This window comes from Xyrauchen texanus, chromosome 6, assembly GCF_025860055.1.
Source record: "Xyrauchen texanus isolate HMW12.3.18 chromosome 6, RBS_HiC_50CHRs, whole genome shotgun sequence".
NCBI classification, from domain to species: domain Eukaryota; kingdom Metazoa; phylum Chordata; class Actinopteri; order Cypriniformes; family Catostomidae; genus Xyrauchen; species Xyrauchen texanus.
Genome location: NC_068281.1, coordinates 19,808,082 through 19,836,060, shown reverse-complemented (window position 1 = coordinate 19,836,060; position 27,979 = coordinate 19,808,082). Strand labels below are relative to the sequence as shown.

General features: G+C 39.7%; 1 protein-coding gene across 2 annotated transcripts; it reads right to left on the bottom strand.

Moving 5' to 3' along the window:
- Positions 1–225: 225 nt before the first annotated feature.
- Positions 226–27,697, bottom strand: LOC127645320 (SWI/SNF-related matrix-associated actin-dependent regulator of chromatin subfamily D member 3-like). Of its 2 annotated transcripts, XM_052128898.1 has the most exons (15): positions 27,494–27,697; positions 20,655–20,842; positions 15,844–15,933; positions 14,166–14,208; positions 11,080–11,202; positions 10,808–10,930; positions 10,387–10,482; positions 8,591–8,692; positions 7,253–7,414; positions 6,072–6,169; positions 5,786–5,921; positions 5,391–5,513; positions 2,000–2,101; positions 1,809–1,880; positions 226–1,010 (listed from the first exon to the last, which is right to left on the bottom strand). In XM_052128898.1, the coding sequence occupies exons 1-14, from the start codon at positions 27,503–27,505 to the stop codon at positions 1,827–1,829; spliced, it is 1,452 nt and encodes a 483-aa protein (XP_051984858.1). In that variant the 5' UTR covers positions 27,506–27,697; the 3' UTR covers positions 226–1,010; positions 1,809–1,826. The 2 variants fall into 2 exon arrangements, with proteins under 2 accessions (XP_051984858.1, XP_051984859.1); XM_052128899.1 differs by lacking the exon at positions 15,844–15,933.
- Positions 27,698–27,979: the final 282 nt, after the last annotated feature.

Genomic DNA, 27,979 nt, shown 5'->3' with positions numbered 1-27,979 from the left:
ATAAGTAATTTTTTTCTTCTTAAGTAATATACCAATGGAAGCTTTATGTGAATAAATCAAAAGCAAAAGAGTAATCAAAAGGAGGACAGATAATAAAAAAAGATAATTAGTTTGCATTTGTATTATTTATTCATAATGCATGCTTGAATGTGTAGCAAAATCCTAAACACACTACAACATAATTTAAATAAAAATACATAAACACAACAAGAATGTCTTGTAAAAGAAAAAAAAGCTAGTTTCAATGTCTCTGAATATTAATGGTACACTTTGACTTTTCATAATAGATTTAGTTCTCCATGTACTGTATTATCTCTTTTGTACAGTTGTGCATCAAGCACACCTCAGGCCACGGTATGCAAATGCAGTCAACACTTGTGATTGAATATTTAATTAAATGAAGTAATTTATTGGCATTTCAAAAAAGAAAAATCATTTTACTCGTGCAACATGCTTGAAGAGAAAAAAAAATAAGCACACCAACCTTCCTGGTGTGTAAAGCTAGGTTTTTCTCTAAAAACATTTTACAATACACATCCATATTAATGCACTTCATATGTTTAGAAATCAGAATGTGTTATCATAGCCTGAATCATTAGTGTTAGTTTAACCAATTAAATAAATTCTAATTGGCAAACAGACATGTTTGTCTCTGTCTGTCGTAATGTTGCGATTTTGAGCTGGTCGTATCACCACATTTATATAGTGTATAAAATGATGACAAATGTCACCAGGGGCAGACTGTGAAGAGAAATTGCCCCGGGATTTTACATAGAAAGGGGGAAGGGCATTTCAGTTTATCGTGGCCCATTCGGCCCCGTTTTGCGGCCAGCCCTTCGGGAAAGTCCAGGTTCTCCTGATGACCAGTCCGCTCCTGGATGTTACTCTTATTGCAAATGAAGGTTTCCGTCTGACTTTAATCCAGTTCATTACTTTATAATCTCCTTTGCAGTGCAAGTTCACAGGCAGAAAAAAGACTGGAAAATTGCAAGCAGAACATGAAGAAATATCTATAAATGTAGAAAAATCAACATGTCACATGACTACAAATTAACTTTCAGCATATCCTTTTTGGTAAAATTTTTTTCACCCAAGCATCAAAAAGTTTAATTGATTTAACTGATTCTATTTTCACCTCTCCCAAAGCTGAATTCTATTATCAAGTGAGAAGACACACATGGTCAATATGACCATGATTTGCACTTCCTGTGTCTCCAAACATAGATAAGAATTGTGATTACAATAGCTGTTTATATATGTGTGCCCAGAGTACACTTTTTAATATAGCCCAAATATCCTTATATACTTATAATTTTTCACACCCAAGCCACATTGTTTTTCTTTTTTCTTTCTCCCCAATTTGGAATGCCCTATTCCCAATGTGCTCTAAATCCTCGTGGTGGCATAGTGACTCGCCTCAATCCGGGTGGCGGAGGACAAATCTCAGTAGCTTCTGTGTCTGAGACGTCAATCTGTGCATATTTTCACATGCCTTGTTGAGCATGTTACCGTGGAGACATAGCACTTGTGGAGGCTTCACGCTATTCTCCACGGTATCTACGCACAACTCACCAAGCGCCCCATCGAGAGCACCACATTATTGCAACCACGAGGAGGTTACCCCATGTGACTCAACCCTCTCTAGCAACCAGGCCAATTTGGTTGCTTAGGATACATGGCTGGAGTCCACACCTCAATATTGAAGTGGTCTAGTCAAATATTTTCAAGTCTATGTATAATTTCCCAGAGTGGAGGCCACTAAACCATAGTCAAGCCCCAAGATTACGATGTCTGTTGTCCACTCATACCTGAAATTGTGAATTGTTTTAGGTGGTTCGCATAGCCAAAGCTTGTTCAAGTTCTTGTCTTCGCTGTTGAATCTATATATAAAAAATATTAAAAAAATTTAATTGTAAATGAAAAGAGCCACTCAAATCTCACTTCTGATATTGACCTATCTAATAAAGATTCAAATTGATTCATTTTATGTCCCTCTCACCTTGCAATAGAAGTAGCGGCTGATGGCTTCCTGAGACCAGGGCTGGTTGTAAAACTCTACTCTCCTCTCTTCCTCTGGGTTCCCAACTGTATCTGTTATCAACTGCACCAAAAAAGAACAAGTTTAAAACCACAGAGAAGATTACAATTTCTGTTTGAAGGGCTCTATGAGTAGTTACTTCCTTTCAGCCACTAGGTATTCAAAATTGTATGCCCCTGAAATAACAATAATTGAATAAATAATAATGAAATTATTTTACTTTAAATATTTACTAATTATACATCTAAAATAATATACACAACGCATTAGATTATTGTGGCAGAGGAGATATGCATTGATTAGACAATACAAAAAGTGTCTTAAGAATCCAATGTATTGTTTGTTTGCATATTATTGAACATAAGCCAATCATTGGCATACAGTTCACAGCAATCAATTTTGCAAGAGAATTTGTGAATCAATCAGAAAAAATGTATTAGGGCTTGTCTAAGGACCCGTCAATGTACAACTGCGGCAGGAAGATTTCTTTTGGTGTGTCTCACTTTGTTTGTGTCGTGTCATAAACATAGAGTTTTTAGGTCACTGTGTCAAGTTAAACGTAGTTTAATACTTAGAAGAACAAGTCTTGTGATCCCTAAGTTTGGATTTACACTCCATCAAGCTGTGTTTTGAACGCAAGAACGTGTCCTCATATTGTGCTGTCTGCTGTAGGATTGGTTTGTTCTCTGTATAAGCTGTATATAACCTATACAGCTGAAGTTCTGCTTACTGACTCTTGGAGAAAACAGGTGGTACTTAAGCTTGAATTTCTCAGGAATCTTCTTTATACGGTCCGGGACATGATTATTTGCGTTCATTTTTTTAACGCGTTATTTTTTATAAAATTAATCGCACTGAATTAATGTGTTAAATCGACAGCTCTAATATATATATATATATATACATGGGAGAAGTATGTGTGTGTGTGTATATATATATATATACACACACACACAGTAGCTCACAAAACGGAGTACACCCCTCACATTTTTGTAAATATTTGATTATATTTTTTCATGTGACAACACTGAAGAAATGACACAATGTAAAGTAGTGAGTGTACAGCTTGTATAACAGTGTAAATTTGCTGTCCCCTCAAAATAACTCAACACACAGCCATTAATGTCTAACCGCTGGCAACAAAAGTGAGTACACCCCTAGTGAAAATGTCCAAATTGGGCCCAAAGTGTCAATATTTTGTGTGGCCACCTTTTTTTTTCAGCACTGCTTTAACCCTCTTGGGTATGGAGTTCACCAGAGCTTCACATGTTGCCACTGGAGTCCTCTTCCACTCCTCCATGACAACATCACGGAGCTGGTGGATGTTAAAGACCTTGTGTTCCTCCACCTTCCGTTTGAGGATGCCCCACAGATGCTCAATAGATGCCCACCACCACAGATGCCCACCACCACACTTGTCTTTGTACTCCTCACCTGGTTGCCGCCACACATGCTTGACACCATCTGAACCAAGTTTATCTTGGTCTCATCAGACCACAGGACATGGTTACAGTAATCCATGTCTTTAGTCTGCTTGTCTTCAGCAAACTGTTTGTGGGCTTTCTTGTGCATCATCTTTAGAAGAGGCTTCCTTCTGGGATGACAGCCATGCAGACCAATTTGATGCAGTGTGCGGTGTGTGGTCTGAGCACTGACAGGCTGACCCCCCCACCCCTTCAACCTCTGCAGCAATGCTGGCAGCACTCATACGTCTATTCCCAAAGACAACCTCTGGATATGACGCTGAGCACGTGCACTCAACTTCTTTGGTCGACCATGCCGAGGCCTGTTCTGAGTGGAACCTGTCCTGTTAAACAGCTGTATGGTCTTGGCCACCATGCTGCAGCTCAGTGTCAGGTTCATGGCAATCTTCTTATAGCCTAGGCCATCTTTATGTAGAGCAACAATTATTTTTGGGGCGGCTGTGGCTCAGTTGGTAGAGTGGGTCGGCCATAAATTGCAGGGTTGGTAGTTCGAAACCCGGCTTACACGACTCCACATGCCGAAATGTCCTTGGGCAAGACAGTGAACCCCAAGTTGCTCCTAGTGGCAGGCTAGCACCTTGCACGGGAGCTCTGCCACCATTAGTGTATGAATGTGTGTGAATGGGTGAATGAGTCACAGTGTAAAGCGCTTTGAATACCGTTAAGTTTAAAAAGCTGCAATATAAGTGCAGACCATTTACCATTTTTTTCAGATCCTCAGAGAATTCTTTGCCATGAAGTATGAGGGAGTGTGAGAGCGATGACACCTGCAATATAAGTGCAGACCATTTACCATTTTTTTCAGAACCTCAGAGAATTCTTTGCCATGAAGTATGAGGGAGTGTGAGAGCGATGACACCTGCAATATAAGTGCAGACCATTTACCATTTTTTTCAGATCCTCAGAGAATTCTTTGCCATGAAGTATGAGGGAGTGTGAGAGCGATGACAACTGCTCCCCATTCACACCTGAGACCTTGTAACACTAACGAGTCACATTACACCGGGGAGGGAAAATGGCTAATTGTGCCTAATTTGGACATTTTCACTTAGGGGTGTACTCACTTTTGATGCCAGTGGTTTAGACATTAATGGCTGTGTGTTGAGTTATTTTGAGGGGACAGCAAATTTACACTGTTATACAAGCTGTACACTCACTACTTTACATTGTAGCAAAGAGTCATTTCTTCAGTGTTGTCACATGAAAAGTTATAATCAAATATTTACAAAAATGTGAGGGGTGTACTCACTTTTGTGACATACGGTATATTGTGCAATATGACAATATAATATGATTTGAATAATTAAGGCTATTTCCAAATGTGATTACAATAAGTAAATGTTAAAGTATACTAATTAATAATGAGTTCACATAATTGCTATTTGGTCTTTAATTGTATTAAACTTTGTGGCTGTAAGCAGTACATATGGTTGAAAGCAGTCAAAATTCTCAAATGGTTTTGCTTCAGGACCCAGATTTTACATGGAACATAAAATGGTTAAAAAAATAGTTAAAAAAAAAATGTTTTTATCAAACATAAAATGTCTATTATAACTTTAATATTACAGATTTTGAGGATGAAGAAGAGTCATGCAACCTGTCCTTGTTGAAATCTGTGGAATTTGGCTTGCTTTCACCAAGTGACATATGAATATGTGTTACAATACCATAGAATTTGATTGGATGCACAGCCTTTGGCCTCACTAACAAAAGAGAAGCATTTCCTTAAAGTACTAACACTGCATGTGTTTGGGGTTAGTTGCTTGTTACATATTGAATTTAGCATTGTTTTGTGTAGGAGGCTTTCAGCCACCCTTTTTTTTTATGACAACCTCCAGTTGAGAACTACTAGTTTAAAGTCAAGTCACCTTAAGGTCCCAGTTCTGGGAGCAGATCCAGTCCTGAATGTAGCCCTTGGGGTCCCTGGAGAAGCTGAGCATGAAGTCTCTTTGGATCTTTAATTGGTTGATGGACTCAATAGTTTCATGGATCTAATAAATGGGATGTGAAGCTGTGATATTTTTAGAGCTCTTAGACAGCACAATCAGAACACAATATGCTGTGGAAAATCCTCCCATAATAGTTCATATGGATTTCAAGAAAACAAAAGCATTATCTGGACATTCTCAAAATCAAATGAGATACACACTAGAAGAAAGTCTTGATAAAAGCAGGACAACACACACAACCTTACAAAGATTTCCAGTTTCTGATCTGTCCAGTGTTCACTTTAAAGATGAAGCTCTTTCTCTAAGTATCTGACCTTGTTGTCCAGTGAGGCGATCTCTTGCTGATTGGCTGTGGACAGAAGGAATCCACTCATTTGACTCTTTAGAGGATCATCAACTTCAACATCAATGTCATAGCACGCTGTCTTCTTCAGGTCATTTGGATCCACACTGACAAATGAGAGAAATCTTTACCTTGTAAAGCAAAACGGGCCTCCAAGGTCCAATCATGTCACATGGTCTAAAGATTGTTACATGCTATTATAGAGTTCGACAAAATCGATAAATGGAAATACATCCTTATTTAAATGTATGACCTACCTGATAACATGACTGATCACAATAGGATCTGGTGGGAGAAGAAGGTTGGTTAATCGCTGGGGGATCTCACAGAATTTCAGACGAGGACCGTCAAAGATCTGGAATAAGAATTAATGAAAAAATAAAATAAAAAAAAGAATAATAATTACTATATATATATTAGCCATTAAGAAAGAGATCACTGGAAAATGTTTCAATGGAGAAAATCAGTTTCTCTGGATTTACTATTTATATTTACTATATGTGTTCAGTAAAATTAGCATTTTTGTTTTATTCTGTAAAGTACAGACAACATTTCCCAAATGTTCCATAATCCCAAATTCCAAATAAAAATATTTTCATTTAGAGCATTTATTTGCAGAAAATCACAACTGGTCAAAATAACAAAAAAGATGTAGAGTTTTCAGACCGAGGATGATGATCTGGAGGTGCTTCTGCAAAGCTGGAATTGGGCAGATTCGTCTTTGTGAAGGACGCATAAATCAAGGTTATTTGCAAGGTTATGCTGGAAGAAAACTTTCATCCTTCTGCTCTGAGAATGTTCCCCAACTCTGAGAATAGTTTTTTCCAGCAGGACAATGCTCCATGCCACACAGCCAGGTCAATAAAGGTGTGGATGGAGGACCAAAGGATCAAGACCCTGTTATGGCCAGCCCAATATTCAGACCTGAACACCATTAAAAACTTATGGAATGTGACCAAGAAGATGATAGATGGCCACAGTTTTGCCAGGAGTGACAATGTCACCCAACATCAATGTGAAAGACTGGCAGAGTATGCCAAGATGCATGAAAGGGTTATTCCTTTCCCTATACCCTATACCTATACTCTCCCTAAGTTAAAACATTAATATTGGTTTGTATAAAAATGTATATGATCTTGTTTTCTTTGCATTTTTCGAGGTCTGAAAACGACATATTTTTTGTTATTCTGACCAATTGTCATTTTCTTCAAATAAATGCTCTAAATGACAATATATTTATTTGAAATTTGGAGAAATGTAGTAAGCGCTTTATAGAATAAAGCAAAAATTTTAATTTTACTCAAACACATACCTATAAATAGTAAATCCAAAGAAACTGATAATTTTGCAGTAGTCTTAATATTTTCCAGAGCTATATGTTTGCTATCAGACCAAATGTTAATACAGTTTTCCACGAAAGATGGCAAAACAGTAGTACCTGCTGGAAATATTTATCACAGTTAATGTACTCCTTTTCATGAGAGTCCTGCAGCTTGTTCGTCTTGACGTACTGCCATAATGCCTGGACAATGCAAGAGCGTGTTTGGGTGTGGATGCCCAGGAGACGTGCAAGACGAGGGTCCAACTTAAACTGAGGTGGCTAAAATGGACAATTGATCAAATAGAAATTCACAAACATAACTGCACTGTTGCATTCAACCAATTTCCTACATCTAAAAAAATAGCTATATTTAGTGCCTTGTCCTTTTTCTAAATTGATCCTTCAAATGCCTGTAATTATTTAAACTACTATTTCCTTAGACTTTGTTAGACACTTAAACTAACGATTAAAAAAAACATTCTTTAATCTTTTTAACATAAAAAGATTCTTCCCATTAGGATGAAGTAAGTACATTTTGTTAAAAAAGTTGTATCGCAAAGTGAAAATTGCCATTATTATTAGAGAAATTCACTCACCTGCGATTGCAACTTTGGAGGGCAATCAAACCTTTCGGCACTAATGGCTCAACTACAGCTGTTAAGTACAGTACTTTACAAGATGGAAAAGACAAAAAAACTAAAGCAACCATTATGAAGATGATCTTCAAACATCTTTTCTAATTCTAATCTTGGGGCAACGTCTTAATCTTCCTATGCATATTTATTTGGAGATATTTAATTAAAAGAATAGTCATATGGTTTTAAGGGGATAAAGCCCCATCAGCATCTTAAGTGTCCATTTGCACAGTTTGCATTCTTGTGTCCATAAGAACATGTTTTTTCTCCCCAATTTGTATTGCCAAATTACCACTACTAGGTCCTTGTGGTGGCGCGGTTACTCACCTCAATCCTGGAGGACAAGTCTCAGTTGCCTCAATCCGCACATTTTATCACGTGGCTTGTTGTGCATGACACTGTGGAGACTCTGCATGTGGAGGCTCATGCTATTCTCTGTGATCCACACACAACTTACCACACGCCCCATTGTGAGCGAGAACCAGTAATCGTGACCATGAGGAGGTTACACCATGTGACTCTACCCTCCCTAGCAACCGTGTCAAGTTGGTTGCTTAGAAGACCAGATTGGAGTCACTCAGCACACCCTGGTGCAAACATGTCTTTTGAGTGTTGATACATTTTGCCACATTTTTTTTTAAATGGCATGTCAACTTAGAACAGGTTAAACTATAAAGGAATGTCTCAAGACACCTGCTTTTGTTCCACTTCGCTGTGCTGCGCCTTGTTGTTTTTAAATGCAAGTATGCATCCTGTGTATGGCCCCTAAAGGTAATCCAATACCAGTAATTTTATAATAATACATCATTCCTTCACACACCTGGTAATCCAGCATGAGCAGCAGGGTACAGCACACATTCACATCGCCAGGCCTTTTCACCTGGAAGCCATCTGTCTCTTGGGTTGTAGGTGTGCGGTGCCACTGTAAGGATAAAACATACAGTATACTATATCTGAAAAGAGGACTTTATAAAACCACTGTATGAAAGAGTCAAACTATCAAGCTGCACTCCGTAAACTATAAATTGAAGTGTAGGCTACTGCAATTTTATATGGGGAAAACGGAGGCTTGTGGTCTCATTTCTTACTCAAATTAATTATTATAAAATATTTCTCAAGGTAGGGTAGATACTGTAGGTCTTGGCTACTAAAAGTTTTGCTTACTTTTTCCGTCATTACCCAGGAAAAACTATAAAGTTAATTGAACATACATTGAACTTTTGTGACAACTTCCCCCGAAATCGGGGCATGTTGTCACAATGCATGGGGTAAACTGTCATAATGGAACCTACAGATAAACAGCCTTTATATGCCATTCAGAAAAATCAAAGCAACTAAGAAACACACTTTATGAAACAGCAAAAAATCAAACCACTGTTTAGTCTAACAAATGTTGCACTTTATTAATTGGTATACATTTATAAACATTAAAATACACGTCCCCCCAATAAAAATGTGAACTTATCAGACATTTTTGTCATTTGACTTTTGATTCAAAACCTTATAGTTACTGAAATATAGCCCTTGTGGCAACTTTACATGTACTTTAGCAACTGAGAGTGTGACAAACATTAAAACAATAAAAAAAATATGCATGAACTGTTCTGGACTGCTTATGTGCTGTTTATGCAAGACAAATGCATTCAAGTGGGAGACTGAATAAAATGATCATGCTCTTTGTGTTCTCGCTTCCATTTACCTGAAAACCACAGTATGTTTTGCCAGTCTTTGAAAGACACAGAATAATGGCAGTGACTCACAGCTCAACTCAATTAGCTTTGCCTGACATTGGAGATTTTTTTCAGTGCTGTATATCTCTGCAGGTAAATCATTCTTTTATCACACACCTTAATCTTGTGTGTGCCGCAATGCAAACCCATAGTCAAGGACAGTTTCAAGAGCTGCCGAATGAATAAACCCAAAAGGCTACGCACTTCTTCCACGGCAGGATGGAAAAGTACACCATTGGAATGGGTTGAAGACATGAAGGTCACTCCTTGTGAGCCGCAGACTCTATGAATCTTCCTCACAAAGTCCACAAGTCCGTGTGTGAGACAGCTGGGATGGTTCCCCTGTGTAATGTAAATAATGCCTGAGTCTGCCTGAATAGCACCTGGGCCCAATGGCTTCTCCTTTATATAGAGTAAAATGCACTCTCTGAAGACAAAGACTCTACAATTCTGTGCTCTGTAAGAGGTTTTAGAAATGTTTGTCATCACAAATGCATTTCTTTTCTCCTGTTAATGCAGCCCAAAGCGGTGTCATCGCTCCACAGTGTCTTGAGCATCTTCCTTATGTAACCCATTGCTATGGAGACTGTGAAGACATATATAACATGAAAAATGGTTAACTGAAATTTACGTAATGACATTGACTTTCTATTGCGTTCCACTCTGGTTCAATACCCAGTAGAGGCCAGATGTTTGTTGAAGCGTAAACAACAGTGACATCTTTTGGCCATCTGTTACTTTCCTCAACCTTTTTTGAAATGCAAAGAGGCCTCTAGAGAGTCTCACATTAATCGCTTTCAGCTTTTGTTAAGAGTGAATGAAAAAGATGGTTCAGCAAACTTTTTATTGCCGTTTCTCAATGTATGTTGAGTGAGTTTTTTCTCACCTCCACTAAGTGGTTGTCAGGGCCATACAGATCCTTGTCCAGCTCAATAACCAGGCTTTTAAAGAAAGACGAAAACTTCCTCTTTTGTTTTCCAGGCTAGAGTAGGAAGTAAAAGGCAAAACGTAAATTAAATTGCAAATGCAAAAATCCTAAACATACATCTACAATTCTGCTCAATAATTTACATTTCCCTTGTAGAATCTGCAAGAAAGAATTGTATTGAAATGCTAAACAATGCTTCTTACATATTCTGCAACAGGTATGTAAACTTATGAGCACAACTGTATACAGCAGAAATTATGTGTTGGGATATGCAGGATAGTAGACATTTGAAATAATAATAACAATGATCATGTCAAATGAACACAACCATGAATTATAGAACAGATTGTAAGATTATGAATGTAAATTTAGTGCTTACATCATCCAACAACTTGCCCTCTACACGCAGCTCCCAGGATGCAATGCTGCCCTCGGAGTCCTCTGCGTCAGGTTTAGCAGGATTGAATGTGTTTGAAATGTGCAGTCGAAGCTTTCGCTTTTGCTACAAGAGAGGACAATTTGAGTTGTATTCAAATTCTTCATATTCATAGTTGCTGTATGAATCATCACTAACTATGTATGTCTCACCAAAAATATCACCATTCAGCTTTTGCAAGTCATTCCTGTCTTGGAATGATAATGGACACATACCTTCATTGGTCTTTTGAGGGCTTCCTGGATATCCACCCTCTTTCTCATAATAGTTTGGTCCAGTTTGCATTCAAAAGCCAGGAGGTCCATGTAAGCCTGGGACTCTGGCACCAGTTCATGGATCTAATGAAAAGGCATTGTAATGTACACAAGTAACTCTGCAATCAGCTGTTGCCACAATTCAATAAATCAATTAATTGTAAGATGCTTTTCAAAGCAGTTAGATGAATTAATTACATGGTGTCCCAATAAATTAATCGTCATTAATCGTATATACAAATATTTGCTGAGAAAGCCCCTCATATAACAATAATTCAATATATAATTATGAAATAATTATAAATAGTTATCTTTAAATATAAATATATATATAAAATAAAAAAATATTCAGATAATTAAAATGCATTACATTCTTGTGGCAGAAGAGTTCATCATTGATAAGACAATACAAAAAGCGGCTTTAGAATACAATGTATTGTTTACTACCATATTATTGATCATAAGTCAATCACTGGCATACAGTTCACAGCAATCCATTTCACAAGTGAATTTGTCAATCAGTTGGAGATTTATTATGAGGGTTTGTTTAAGGACCCGTCAATGTACACCTGCGTCAGACTTTTTAGAAACAAGCCAGGGGTATACATAGTACACAATACTACAGATATATTTTACAATAATGCCAAGACATTATATTCATTACATAGTGAAATGGTTTTCAATGCTTTGGAGTTGTTGGAGGTACAAAGAGTATTTAAATAATATTTCAAGTCTTTACAAAAATGTGCATATAGGGGCTTTATAGACATAAATGTACACACTTATGTATAAAAATCAGAAAATATTAACTTAAGTTATTAAAACTGTGAAAACCAAATAAAACATCTATATGAAGCAAAGAAAAACTAGTTAAAATAGAGGTACGTACAAACAAACAAACTTTTCATCTACAGCATTACAGACGGAGAAAAGTGGATCTATTTCAGGGAGCATGTTTCTTAAATAAAGATTGACTGGGTAAAAACAGTGTAACAGTTTAAAAGACACCTCCTTAACCTTTTTGGTAATTCAATATTTGTGAGGTAAAGACCATACGACCTGCGTCAGACATGCTTGTGTCACGTCTCGGGTGTGTTGCGTCATAAAAGTAAAATGTTTAGGTCACTGTGTCAAGTTAAATATAGTTTAATACTCAATCTTTAAACACATTTTGAGATCCCTTAGTTCGCATTTGCGCTCCTTGAAGTGTTTTGAACGCAAGAACGTAACGCATGTTTGTGTTGTGTGTCCGCTGAAGGTTTGTTCATGTTTTGTTCTCTTTAATTAACTGTGTGTTGCTCACACAGCTGAAAGTTCACTTACTGCCCTCAGGAGTAAACAGGTGGTACTACAAGCTTGCATTTCTCAGGAATTTCTCAGGAAAGCATTGCGATTAATTGCGTAAATTTTTTTAACGTGTTATTTTTTGTCAAATTAATTGCATGTTATCAACACGTTAAATCGACAGCCCAAGTTTAAACATAATTTCCCCTAAACTGTCAAGTTAATCATTAATCTCAGTTTTGCACAGTTAACAGCTTACTTGATGCTTAAGCTGTGGTTACGAATTTAAGTCTAGATTAAAACTGAGTGGTGACTATGCTCAACAGTACACGATTTCAAATCAAATTGCCAATGCGCTCCCAAGTCCTCTTGATGGCATAGTGACTCGCCTCAATCCGGGTAGCGAAGGACGAATCTCAGTTGCCTCCACGTCTGAGACCATCAATCCACGCATCTTATCACTTTACTTGTTGAGCGTGTTACCACAGAGAGACGTAGGCCCACGCTATTCTCCGCAGCATTTACACACAACTCACCACGCGCCCCATTGAGAGCGAGAACCACTAATCACGAGCATGTGGAGGTTACCCCATGTGACCCTACCCTCCCTAGCAACCGGGCCAATTTGTTTGCTTAGGATACCTGCCTGGAGTCACTCATCACACCCTGGATTCCAACTTGCGACTCCAGTAGTGGTAGTCAGCATCAATACTCGCTGAGCTACCCAGGCCCCCCGAAACATTATTTTAATTGGCCAGTCAGGCACAATAATTGGCCGATGCTTATAAATCTCAAAATGGACAAATATTGGCCAATTAATCAACTTGTTTTATTGCAATTGCACCACTCAAAAATACAGGCTTTTTTATTTATCTTACCTAAATGAGCCTATATTTTTGTTGTGCAGTTATTCTCTCTTTTTTTAAATGTTTTCCATAACTTGCACCTCTGAATCTAAGGTGTGCATTTACTTTATTGTCACTTCAATTAATCAACTTGGCCAATTTTTTCATTGGTCCTATCTATATTCACCAATATTTCAGTCCCATATTACAACTGAACCAAAATAAGTTACTCTTTTAGTAAACCAAAATTCAGACCATTTTCAGACTGGAAAATGCAATTGCATCTCTCTAACAGCACTCAGTTAAGTCAACGACTGTTTGCCATTCTGATTCTCCATTGTTATTTGTTACTGAAAGCAATCATGTATGCCCATGCGTGATGCACAGAAAACTTGGAACTCTCTGAAGATTTCCACTGCGCTGCATCATTCTCTCTTCCCCAAGTGACCTCCAGCATTCACAAACCCCATCAAACTAAATTAAGCTCTTACAGTTTGCTTGTTGAAAAGGTTACAAAGACATTGAGAGGATACTGACCAAGTGTTGCACCCTTCACATCAATATACTCTAGAAACCACTATCAAAAACACACATTAAATCCTGCCTCCGATTCCTTTGTGGCGTATTACTATGAGTTACATCCCATTGGAGGCAATTCACCTAAATCAGTCTTGCAACCACACACCATGGCGATCCCTGGGAATTACGCCCTCTTACATCTGCAGAGAACACCAAAAACATAAGAGCAGTCTCTGGACCCCTCTTACCCACCCCTTTTACTTTCTCGCCCCCGAAAAAAAAAAGTAAGCAGCACAATTACCTGAACTATGTGATCACACTCTTAACTTGCCACAGAAAATCAATATATGAATAAACAAATGGAGATTCACAAATAAAAGCCATTGTGATGAAGCTCACCCTCTGAGGGAGAATCTTGTCTGCCATTTTTCTTTTCTTGGCACTATGGATGGGGGAAAACAGAGAAAACGAAAGAGAGAGGGAAAGAGAGAGAGAAAGTATGTTACTATGGTGACTGATAGCAGAGTCCACAGGCCATCTGCTGAATAACTGGGATCCATCCAGACATTTTTCCAGCTGTGTGTTTGTGAATGTATTTGTGTGTGATCAGGAGAGAGAGTAGGAGAAAAATATAACAGAAGTTGCAAAAAATACACATTTTGAAAGAATACTCATAGAATAGTGCACCAAAAATTAAATTTCTGTCATAATTTACTCACATTCACATCTCGAAAAGTGTATGAATGTCTTTATTCAGTGAAACACAAAAGGGGTTATTTATAGCTCAGTGTCCACGCTGCTCTTTTCCATTCATTGAAAGTGAATGGTGACCATAGCCATCAAGCAAGATTTTCAAGAAAAGATTTACAATGAATAACAACTTCAATTTTAGTCTTTTCCTTACACAAAGCTATGAACTACTGAATATGCCATTTAAATTTAGTGCACAAGTTGCATGATTATATTGTGCTATTGTTTATCATTTTTGAGTTTGACAGCCCCTGGTCACCATCCACTTTCATTGTATGGAAAATCGCAGCATGAACATTCTGCATAAATAACATCATCTTTTGTTATCTTGGCTGAGTAAATTATGATAACATTAAAATTTTTGGGGTGAACTATCCCTTTTAGCGTGTTTGTGAATACATAAATATCTATTTTCACCTTTCACATAAAATACAGTTATTGTATTAATGGAGCAGAAAAAAACAGTGGAGTAAAAATTTTATGTTAGGGGTAAAACTAACCTCCACCGAACCCAGGTCTCCCATGCTGCTGATGCAATGCACATGCCTCAAGGAAAGTTAAATACACTGGAGCCAATGCAAAAATGATAGATCACTCGTCAGCGAGTCGGCATAATGTGGCCAATCCTAGTGTACTGAAATTCTTGGAAACATCATGCCGACTTCCTGTGTGATCAATGATCGTGTTAAGCTATCATATCATATAGGACGAGAAGACTTGGAATATACAGTAGCACACAAGTTGCATCATAATGTTTGGGCCACTTTTGAGACACTTTATTGGTGCTTTTTTTTGTCATTTTGGAGCTTGACAGCAGAGCCCTCAATGATATTACTTCCATTAGGAAAAGATTGAGGTATTCTTCAAAAGTTCTCTTTAGTGTTCTACAGAGGAAAGAAAGTCATACAGGTTTGAAACTAAATAAAGGTGAGTAAAGAATGACACAGAATGTCCATTTATGTGAACTATTCCTTTAACATGAAAAGTATCATCAGAAAAGCCTGGAATAGATGGAAATCTGTTAAAATCTGACGCCCAGTCAAGAGACTCATGCAATCTAGCACACACAGCTAACAAACCGTAAATGCATGTTCTCTCTCACATGCACAGGAACAGAACACTCATTCTCAGGTCATGTTAACCATTGCGACCATTTTTGTGAATGCCATAAGGAAGCTAAATATTGGTTGTTACCATTAGTGAACACATGCATGGAGGAAATAGGGGGCCAGTGAGATTTGATACTTGAAAAAGGAACAATCCAATCAGGCAGGGGCATGTCCATCACAAACTATCAAACTAACATGCAGCAGAATAAAGGGCCTACTTGGATCCATTTGGAGGATCTGACTGGGCTTCTCTCATCTCCATCTGTCTTGCAGATATCTCTCTTGTTGCTGGAAATCCAAGTGGTTTCCTATAGGTTGATGGGATTTGGGTTATGTCTCATTAGTCTCTTAAACAGTGTTGCAAGTTGACAAAACTGTGGCCCAGAATGCATTAGATTAAAGGAATATTCTGGGTTCTTGAGGTAAATCTAGGGGGGCAATGGATTCCGAACATAATTTTATGCCGTTGAAGGCACTATGGGAAGGGAACGTTATTATCAATGAAAGTGAGCAATAGAATCCCTGCACGATGGTCCCTTCTACAAGGCTGTTAATTTTGAGGAATGAATCTTACTTGTTTGTATCACGTGATCCTGGGGGGCAATTTTTTTCCTCCCCTTTTCTCCCTAATTTGGAATGCCCAATTTTCAATGTGCAGGGTGAGCCGTGAAAGGCTCGGGAGACGGAGCCGTAGGAGGCCCGGGAGTTTCTGGGAGAAGAGCCGTAGAAGGCTCGGGGAGAAGAGCCGCAGGACGCTCCGGAGGCGGAGCCCCAGAAGGCTCTGGAGTCTCTGGGAGCAGAGCCGCAGGAGGCTCGGGAGGTGGAGCCGTAGGAGGCTCGGGGAGAAGGGCCGTAGGAGGCTCGAGAGGCTTGAGAGGCGGAGCCCTGGAAGGCCAGAGAGGCTTGAGAGGCGGAGCCCTGGAAGGCTGGAGAGGCTTGTGGGGCGGAGCCCTGGAAGGCTCGAGAGGCTCGAGAGGCGGAGCCCTAGAAGGCTCGAGTGACTTGAGGGGCGGAGCCCTGGGAGGCTCGAGAGGCTTGAGAGGCAGAGCCCTGGGAGGCTCGAGTGGCGGAGCCCTGGAAGGCTCGAGTGACTTGAGGGGCGGAGCCCTGGGTGGCCCGAGAGGCTTGAGAGGAGGAGCTCTGGAAAGCTCGAGAGGAGGAGCTCTGGAAGGCTCGAGAGGCGGAGCCCTGGAAGGCTCGAGAGGCGGAGCCCTGGAAGGCTCGGGAGGCGGAGCTCTGGAAAGCTCGGGAGGCGGAGCTCTGGAAAGCTCGGGAGGCGGGGCTCTGGAAAGCTCGGGAGGCGGGGCTCTGGAAAGCTCAGGAAGCTCGGAAGGCGGGGCTCTGGAAAGCCCGGAAGGCGGAGCTCTGGAAAGCTCGGAAGGCGGAGCTCTGGAAAGCTCGGTTAACTCGGAAGGCGGAGCTCTGGAAAGCTTGGGTAACTCGGAAGGCGGAGCTCTGGAAAGCTCGGGTAACTCGGAAGGCAGAGCTCTGGAAAGCTCGGGAGGAGGAGCCCTAGAAGACTCGAGAGACTTGAGAGACTTGGGAGGCGGAGCCCTGGAAGACTTGGGAGGAGGAGCCCTGGAAGGCTCAAGAGGCGCTGGCTCTTGGATGGTCACGGCCACTGGCGCTGGCTCAGGGACGGTCGAGGCTACTGGCGCTGGCTCAGGGACGGTCGAGGCTACAGGCGCTGGCTCAGGGACGGTCGAGGCTACAGGCGCTGGCTCAGGGACGGTCGAGGCTACAGGCGCTGGCTCAGGGACGGTCGAGGCTACAGGCGCTGGCTCAGGGACGATCGAGGCTACAGGCGCTGGCTCAAGGGCGGTCGAGGCTACAGGCGCTGGCTGGGTGACCGTGGCTGACGAGGACTCAGGCTCGCTCACGGTGATGTGCGAGGACTCAGGCTCGCTCACGGTGATATGCGTGGGCGCTGGCTCGCTCACCGTGGAAGGCGTGGGCACCGGCTCGCAGACCGGGGCAGGCGTGGGCTCAAGCTCGCAGACCGGGGCAGGCGTGGGCCGGGAGGCGGAAGCTCGTCTTCTCTTCCTCCTCCGGGCAGACGAAGTGGACCGTGCAGGCTCATGGGGACGACAGGCATGGGGGTTGGCTCGCTGGCAGGTGGGGCAGGCATGACGGGAGGCGCTACGGACGACTGGGGAGTCACCACAGTGGGTGGAGAGGTTGGGTCCTCCTCAGTCACACCCACAGTGAATGGCAAGCCACAGACCAGCAGGGTCTCCTCCACGAATTTCAGGAGTGTCCAACCGCGCGTCGCCGGTGGTAACCGCTCCTTAAGCTGCACCGGTCCAGATTACCCCTGAAGAAGGCCACAAGGGAGGATTCAGGGAAGTCCGCGACACTCGCCAGTTCCATGAAGTCGCGGACGTGGTCCTCTATAGGTCGGCCTTCTTGCCTCAGGCTGAGCAGCCGGTAGTTAGCCTGCTGGACCGCTGGATCCATTGGTGGGTCGGTCGTTCTGTTATGCTGGGTGTGGAAGCAGGACAGGACAGACAGAGGTGCGGATCCAAACACGGTATTTTATTAAGAATAAACAAACAAGAAACAAAAGGTAAACACAAAGAAAAGTCCACGAGGGGAAAACTGGAAACTGATACACAACGAGACAGAAATAAACACGATGAAACAAACTCAACAAACTCTGAACTCGGGTAGGGAACACGGACCAGGCTTGACGACATGCAAGACACGAAACATTACCAAACAACGACCGACAGAGAGTAAACAAAGAACCAAGGTTTAAATACACAGACAAAGTGGAGACTGAACGAGACACAGGTGAAAACAATGATGAGTGCAGGCAGTGGGGGAGGCCGGGAATTGTGGGAAATGTAGTTTAACACACGGACAGTGAGACTCAGGGCGGACAACAGGGAAAACGTGACATGGAGCGGGATCGGTGATGGGTGAAAAGGAAAACACGGAGCGGACAACAAGGAAACGTGAAATCAACGTGATAGTGAAACAGAGAACAGAGGGCAGACAACACAGGAACGTAACAATTTCTTAATATAAAATGTCTCATTTCTTATTTCTTTTCCTCACCATATTAAATATTATCCAGACTTTTTTGGTTTAGAACTGACCAGTGGCTGCATGATACGGAGGCACAATGCCATTTGCAATAAACTTGATTGATATTGTAGCAGCGAAATTCAATGCGACAAACATAAGATTAATGTTTAAAAATCAAGTTCTATTGTTTTCAACAGGATTTACAGAGTATTGAGAAAATTGTATCATGAAGTGACATTCTGTAAATTGTTATTCAGCATTAAACAAATGAAAATACAAACAAACGGTGGGCTAAAATAAAAAGTTCAATGCGCAAAGTGTCAAAGATAAAAAAATTTATGGGGAGAATGGAGCATTTGACTCTCTCACACATCAAGTAATTTTAATTTGTATAGTGCTTTTCACACCACACATAATTTCAAAGAAACTTTACAGAAAATAATGCATTATCAAAATTTTTTACTGTAATATCTATAAAGTCTTAAAATGATCATTGTGTAGTTTGACTAAATATGATTGTAAATTGTGTATAAAAATAAATACGTAAATAATAATTGTATTAATAACCCCAGTGAGCAAGCTGAAGGCGACTGTGGCAAGGAACACAAAACTCAATAAGATGTTGATTAATGGAGAAATATAACCTTGGAAGAAACCAGACTCACTGTGGGAGCCAGTTCCCCTCTGGCAAACATCATGATTACAATGCCAATATTACTTATGTATAATGCAAGTCATGGTTTAAAATTAGGAAACTAAGTAAGTGTTAAGGGTATAAACAAACATGCCAATATCATCACAGAAACGCACACATACCAGAAAAATCATACAATTTTCTGCTCCTTACATCTTTATAAAATGTAGTTAATCAAGTTCATCTGCGATATCCCCGCAGCACAACTAACTCGAACATTCTTAATTTGGGATGGCACTCATATCTTCATCCAGTTATACTTGCGTTTTAAATTCTGCAAACTTATTCCACTTCATTATCTAACAGTGAGTCACTCAAATTCAACTTCCTCAAGCTGGTATAAAAGCAGAATCCTCCTTTGGACCATATGCAAAACTCTTCTTTTATTCATTTTTTTTACTTAGACAGGAAACAAAACTTTGCTTGTTTAAATGTACTAATTTCAAGGATTGGACCTAAGATACAAAAATTAATTCTGTGTGATCGGCAGAGTTATATAAAAAAAAATCTTCATGCAGTAATCAATAACGACTATGATTGGTGCATCCTGATTTTCTGTACACCTATGCTTTAGGCCATCCCAGATGTGTATGACTTTCCTTCTTCAGCAGAAATCCAGTGAAGAGTTTTATAAGCAGATTTCAGCTCAGTTTGTCCATACAATACATGTAAATGGGTGGCATCAGGCTGCTGGCATATTAAGGCAGCATAAAAGTAAATCACATGACTCCAGTCGATCAGTTAATGTCTTCTGTAACAAATTGATAGGTTTGTGTAAAAAATAAATTGATAATTAAAACTTTATAAACTTAAAAAAAAAGCTTCCTGCCAGCATCGGTGAAGCGCTATGGCGCAATCACACGAGAAGTCAGAAGCGCATGCTTTGTATAAAACAGAGCTGAAATGAGCTGAAATCTGCTATTCAATTTAGCTGAAGAAGGAAAGTCATACACATCTGGGAAGGCTTAAAAGGTAAGTAAATCATTTTTGGGTGAACTAACCCTTTAAGGAAAAGTAACAGCGACTGCACTAGACAGACATAATATATTCCAGTCTCTAGATTCTGTTATATTCACCAGCTGTTGTTGGTAAATCATTGGAGAAGCAATGAGAAAACTATGAAACTTAAACACACCACAAATCGCTTGATAAGTGCAGTTTACTTTCTGGCTGTGGGAAAAAGGCACATTAGCTGATGTTCTTTGTTGGCCATTGTATGTCTGTTGTGTGCATTGATCTCAAGTCAACTGAAAAAAGTGAGAAGTCAAAGTTTAACTATTTGAGCAGATGCCAAATGCCACTCACTTTCTGGTACGGTATTGGATGGGGGAAGGTTGCACAGGCTGGGTCGGGACAGGCCGTTTTCTGTTAGGGTCTAGGGCTGGGTTGGACACCCCTGGCCGAATCAGTGGTGTTCCTCCATATGGAGGTCCAGGAGGCCCCATGGGAGCTCCTTGATGGGGCATCCGTGCCCCTGAGGTCATCCCTGGACGCTGTAGGGAAAAGAGACAAGCCAAAGTATGCTAAAGGGTCAGATACCAACATCACATATCTTTCTTGAACTCACTTGACATGTTTTAGGAAATATATTATAAAAATATCTCTAACACACAATACATCTGAAGATACAGACACATATTCATTCATGTGCTTGTTGCTTGTTCTTAGTTACTGCAGATTAAAATAACATGTAAACACTCTTTAGAGCTAAGGCACCAAAAGGGTATTATGGCAGGGCGGAGGGCGGGGCCGGGTCGTGATTCTACACACCCGATCCCTTATCAGGCTAATCAAGCCTCCGAGAGGATAAAGGCCGACTGCGGAGGGTTGTGCGGGAGAGAGAGATCGTTTACGGACATGTCCGTCATGTGTGTGTGTTTGTCTTTTCTTTAAGTTATCATTAAAATATTATTTACATTGTCAAGCCGGTTCTCGCCTCCTCCTTTCCATTGAACTGCTTTACAGTACTATAACAAGTCCCTTCTCTAGACACTGAACTAGGCCAGGGCCTCTTGCTCCTCGTCATTTCAGAACAGACAGCTGCTTGTCCTCTACCGAAACATAGAGGCACTGGACAAGACTAATACTAAAGGAAAAGGCAAAATGTGCACAAACAAGTGCATGTTATCATTAAAGCAAAAAGGAGACATAAGAAGTATTATTTTTAAATTCCACTCTTTTTGTATCAGTTTGTATCAGTGGTCTCAGCCTTTTGGACCCCACTGTAAATTTGAATTGAACTGAATTTCCTTTGCAAAGTGAGGCGACCTCTCCATACACTGACACTGAAAATCATCTTAACATATTTTTATTTGTCTTGTTATTATTTCTCAGTTCAGTATATGTGCTGCAGAGGAGATCTGATGTCTGCTGTTTATTACACATTATGACAGAAATCCACAAAGTCACTGTGACTCTCTGGATGTTCACCAAACTTGTGGAAACATCCAGAATGTGAGCCAAAGTCCCCAGCGTCAGTCCTCCCTATAGTGCGGGTACAGTACACCTCTGCCAGAGATGTTCCCAATGATTATAGAAAATGTCCTTTCCCAATGATTATTTGACAGACAGGCTCAGCATATTGGCACTTTCTAAAGCAATAGTTCACCAAAAAAGGAAAATTCTGTTTTCATTTACTCTCTCTCGTCATTTACTCGCCCTCATTTTCTTCCATAGAACACATTAGCTGATGTTACACAGCCTCTACTTACTAGCATCTCCTTGTGTGTTCATAAAAGAAAAAGTGTCTGAGAAAAAGTGTCCAAATCAATTTAGAGATACAAACATCTCTTTACACACTGTGATGTATCATGGCATTTGAACAGCTCTGACTCCAAGCTATAACATGTTTAAACACTCCTTCCAAATATATTTTCAAACATGACAAATCAGTGGCATAAGCAGAGAGAGATCTCTCATTTAGAAAAAATTTAAAAGTTTTTTTATTACCTGAAACTGCTTCCTAAAGACACACAAAAAAACAAAACAACTCTGGCTAAACTTGATTTAATCATGGGCAGTGGTTACAAATGTTGGAAATTAGTTTTCATTCATTTTTAAAGGAATGTTCCTGGTTCGGTACAAGTTAAGCTCCATTGTCAGCATTTATGGCATAAAAATGATTAACACAAAAATGTATTTTAACTCTTTCCTCTTCTTCAAAAAGAAAACAAATATTGGTTCCATCTGAGGCACTTACAGTGGAAGTAAATGGGAGTCTGTTTTTAACATTAAAATACTCACCATTTCAAAAGTATAGCCACAAGACAAAGGATATGCATGTAAACATTATTTTAGTGTGATAAAATCACTAACTAACCTTTCTTTGAATTTTATCCACCTTTTTCCTAAACGTGGAAGCGTTCCACGATTCGCTTGTGTTCAATTTCCCATCTCCAGTGTTTTCACTCGCATCAGCCTATATTTATAACGGATAATGTGAAGTTTAAAGTATTACATTGTAAAAATTGGCAAAAAAAAACAAAAAAAAACATGTGGCTGATACTTGAGATCTGAAGTTGAGATGACAGTTTTTTTTTTTTTTTTTACACTTAAGTGTGAAGATGTCATGAAGCGATGGTCCAGGGTTAGTTATGTTGATATCGTCAACTACTTTGAGTTGTTATGGTAGTCAACAACTGAACAAGTTGACACAAAAATTTATTTTTACTCAAAATAACACATAAAATGTTTGTAATCCTCCATCTGGATCACTCGTTTTGCTAGTTATTTCACTGCGTCTGGAGACAATTCAAATCGTCAAGGGACTGCCCAGTGGTTGCGCACGAAAATTGTGGATAGCCAATTTTACAACTTCGTTACATTATGTGTAATGTCAACAAACCCTAAAATGACTGTAAAAATGACATTTTAAACAACTTTACAGCTCAAATAATGTAAGTTTTACAGTAAACTTACAGTAAACAACTTGACGCATTCATGAAAAAAAAACAACAGATCCAAATTTTAAGGTGCGATGCTGCTCGCTCCTACAACACACCCTTCTCTGGCTGCACACATACCAAAAGAGCATCCTTCACCTCTCTTCCACCAAAATCTACTGCACACTCTTCTCTCATACTTCCACAGGGTGATGATCCAGCTCTGGCAGCACTCTTTCATTGCTTATCCTCCTTAGTACTATAAAAACAATGCCCTTTCACCACTTCTCCTACAATCCCTCTTCCTCCACTTCATTTTCTTTTAAAAATTCCCATTGAAATGAGCAAGAACATCCGCTGCATCCTAGATTTTCCATAAGCAAAGCCACACAGCACACACTGCAAGCTACTCCAGCAGAATCTTCAATGTCCATGTATAAAAAATAATATTTTTTAATTCCCAATCTCTCTTTTGTTTCCAATATTCCTGGATACCTCTGCCTCTATATTTGCTTCCCTCAATATTCAATTTCCCTCTCCTCCAAATTAGAGTGATCCCTCCCTCCTTCTCCTCACTCTGCTGTTCCTTTTCTTCACTCTCTCTCTCTCTCTCTTTAAGCGTGTCCATATGTGGCCAGAGTCCAGTCTCTCTCTCTCTCTCTCGCTCTGTTTATTGTAGTTTCCCTCACAGACTCTGGGCTGGGAATGGATGGGGGTCTGAGAAGGAGGCTCTCGCTGGACCACCAATGTGCTAGCTGGTGGAATTCAACTGAAAATAGTGAGAGTATAGGAACATAGCAGGCACAACTGCCTAAATACCGCCATGGTGCCAGTGGCTGGCAATGTTTCAATAAATTGCCCATGTGCTCTCACAGTTGGTTATTAAGTCTAAGAATTGTATCAGGGTGAAGTCTGAATGTCTAACCTTGCCTAGAGAAATAAATTGCAAGGGCATAGTGAAACTATGCAGACGTGTGTTTTTACTCACAGAGATTTAAATGGTTGAGTGAATTGCCATAATGACAGACTACACTGATCAGCCACAACATTAAAACCACCTGCCTAATAGTGTGTAGGTCTCCCTCGTGCCGCCAAAACAGCAGCAACCCGCATATCAGAATAGCATTCTGGGTTATCTGAGTTACTGTAGATTTTATCAATTTGAACCAGTCTGGCCATTATCTGTTGACCGCTCTCATCAATAAGGCATTTCCGTCCACAGAACTGCCACTCTCTGGATTATTTTTCATTTTTTTGGCACCACTGGGAGTAAATTCTAGAGACTGTTGTGTGTGAAATTCCCAGGAGCTCAGAGCAGTTACAGAAATACTCAAACCACTCCATCTGGCACCAACACTCATGCCACACTCCAAATCACTGAGATCACATTTTTCCCAATTCTGATGGTTGATGTGAGCATTAACTAAAGCTCCTAACACGTGTCTATGTGATTCTATGCACTGCTGCCACACGATTGGCTGATTAGATAATCACATGGATGATTGTTGGTGCCAGACAGGCAGGTTTAAGTATTTCTGTAACTGCTGATCTCCTGGGATTTTCACGCCCAGTCTCTAGAACTGACTCCAAATGGTGGCAAAAACAAAACAAATCCAGTGAGCGCAGTTCTGTGGATGGAACGCTTTGTCATTTTGAACAGTCTGGCCAATCTCTGTTGACCTCTGTCATCAACAAAGTCTATGGTAACTCAGATAACCGCTCTACAATTGTGGTGAGAATATCATATCAGAATGCTATTCTGAGACATGGGTTGGTGCTGTTTTGTCAGCACGAGGGGGACCTACAAAATATTAGGAAGGTGGTTTTAATGTTGTGGCTGATTTATGTGTGTGACGCTGAATGAGTCAATAAATAATTAAGCAATTAATGAAAGTACATCTCTGGGCATTCAGAAGATATTGGCTAGTTAAATTTCACAGACATTCCAAACATGAATAGAATGAGGTATTAGAAGCAAATAATGATGTGCAGCTACTGCAGGAAAAGCTTCTTACTACAAGAGGTGCACTCAGTATTTTTCCTGTCACCTAACGATGTAGATGCCGCATCATACAAGAGTAAATGTTTTCAATTTCTGATGTCACTATATTAGTGAGATTGTGTTAGTCAATAATATTCGGCTCGTGAATGTGCACCTAGAATAATATGTAGAATTATGCAGCATTTCTTTCTACATCAAATTGAAATGTTTTAAGCTTTATTAATGTAATTGCGTGACACAGTACACAATTCAATTTGATGAAATTTTGTTATGAAACTGAAATGTTTAAATCTTAAAGTATCTTAAAATAAAATCTAAAATATGGAATCTCATGTATACATCATTTTAACAGACTTTTCAAAAATGCTATTAATTTAATTCTGTTTATAAGTTTAGCAATTGGTAAGTCACAATCTGGGTAACTGAAAAATGTACTTTATTACCCTGATATTTAAAAAAAAAAAAACATGTATTGTACATATTGTTTATTACTCAAAGTGGTGCTGATGTTTCAGTGACTGACTTGATTTACTGTACATTTGACATTGCTATTTGATGAAGAAACAACATCAAAGTAAACTATAGCAAGTGCAACACATGAACAGTATGATATGACTATTGTCATTTGGGTGCACTATTGAAATTATGTACGTTGTGTATCTATTCAGACTCAATAAGTGCGTGAGTAAATACAAATATGTAATTAATTCTAACTTATGTGTAGCTCAATATGTTTTTGGCAGCCAGTTGTGTCTCATGAAATTTCAGTGTGAATGTCATGAAACCTGTTCTAGAATTGTGCTGATTTGTTGCGTTATCTCTTTGAATTATGAAAAATAAAACAACAATATTTTGACTTTTTACACTATATGGCATTTTGTAGATCCATTTTTGATAGACATAAGTGCCATTTTCGAAAGATATAAGAACATAAGAGTGTTTGGGAAACTTCCCATGCATTTAAGGGTTAAAATCCACCTAAACATGTAAATAATGTCATACATGACATTTCATGACAAGTCTGCTATTACTTTAGATATGGTTTAAAAAAAAAAAAAAAAAAAAAAAGGAACTTTCATTAATTTCTATTTATTTTAATATGTTTTTGAATCACTTTCCAGCAAAATGTGTATATCGCGATATGTATTGTTATCAACCAAAAATGTATAGATATACATTTTATATCCATTTTTGCTTATATCACTGACACCAAAAAATCAGTACGAAGAGAGAAAAACTTTTTTTTTTAATTGTTTAAGTAAAAATTAGTAGTGAGAGAAAGAAATATCTTGAGTTCAAATCTCTTCCCGTAGTAGAAGACCCCTTTAAGGACCCCCATAAAGACTCAGTGCCCCATTCAATCAGAGTAAAGCGGTGCTAGTGGGGGCAATCACAGATTTTTGCAAAAGAGCTCAGTTGTCCATGCGCACAAGCAGAACAGATCCACCAGTGCAGCAAAGCTCAATACTTCTACTATTAATACATATTTGCATTTAACTTTACATATTTGTATTATTTATTTCTAATTTCACAAACAATCTTGCTATCAGATGACATGATCTATGAGGAGAAAGGCACACTGAAATAGCCTAGTAGCTGCTTAAGAAATACTGCTTGATTGCCCAAGTCCAAGGATGTAATGAATCATGCACTCATTTCCTTGACAGGATTCAACAGCGCGCTCCTGTGGATAGGCCTCCACTGGAATAACACATTTAAGCATTCCAAACAATACTGCCTGTCTGTACATAGACACAATGCAGACCATATGTTGAAATAAACAAGAACGTTCATCAGCAGCTCCATATGTTACACATGGTAATAGGTCATTAAATTACAAGAACATCCACATCAAAGCAACAGTACATAATCAGAAGTATTGAGAGAGAGACTACTAGTTTGCAAACTTAATCATGAGATATATTAATTCTGTGCTATTCAAAACAGTGTAGTCAGATGGGTCACAATAGGGAGCTTTGAATAATATAAGACAAGCAAATGAATGACCGTGATAGTTCATTTGACAGGTGTCAGACAAGTACATTATTGTTTGTAATCTCATAAAACGGTCAACTTCATCATTACATGAAAATGGCAAAATTATAATTACATAACCCTTTAAATTGGACGCTCGTGCCAAGACTGTTTGCAACGTGCTATAATGTTTACACAGAAAACCTTTAAAACGCATTTGATTTAAGCTGAAATATAGGGAAGAGGGCAATGACGCTGTGACCGATGCAATGGCGTTGCACTCCTACCTTTCTGTCCATCGCTGCAAGTTTGATGCTGACAGTTCACTTGAAGAGGAAAAACACTGAATTACAAGCAGCCAATGTCCGGCTACTTCTACGTTCTTCCAGACAAATTGGGGGATACTGCCCCCCTCCCCTGGGAATCACTGCTCGATACTGGCGAGGAAGGCCCCTTGTCTGGGATTTCAGGCGGGCTTTGGCGGCGGTGAGTGCGGCAGACGAAGCGGCGCAGGCGCGGGGATCGTCCGACACAAGCGCTTCAATGAAGATTTTAAGGGACCGTCGTCAAACTACAGTTAATGGTGGAATGCCCCCACGGATGCAGCCTGTATAATTCCATAAGCAATTGATTTAACACTAGGGGAGCAGCACGCACGAATAGGCCTAGATGAAGAAAAAAAAAACACTGCAAAAAAGAGGTGGATGTTTTTCCATTTTAAAATGAAAGCGTTTTAGTGAGTCTCAAATATATAGACCTTATTCAGAGTAGAG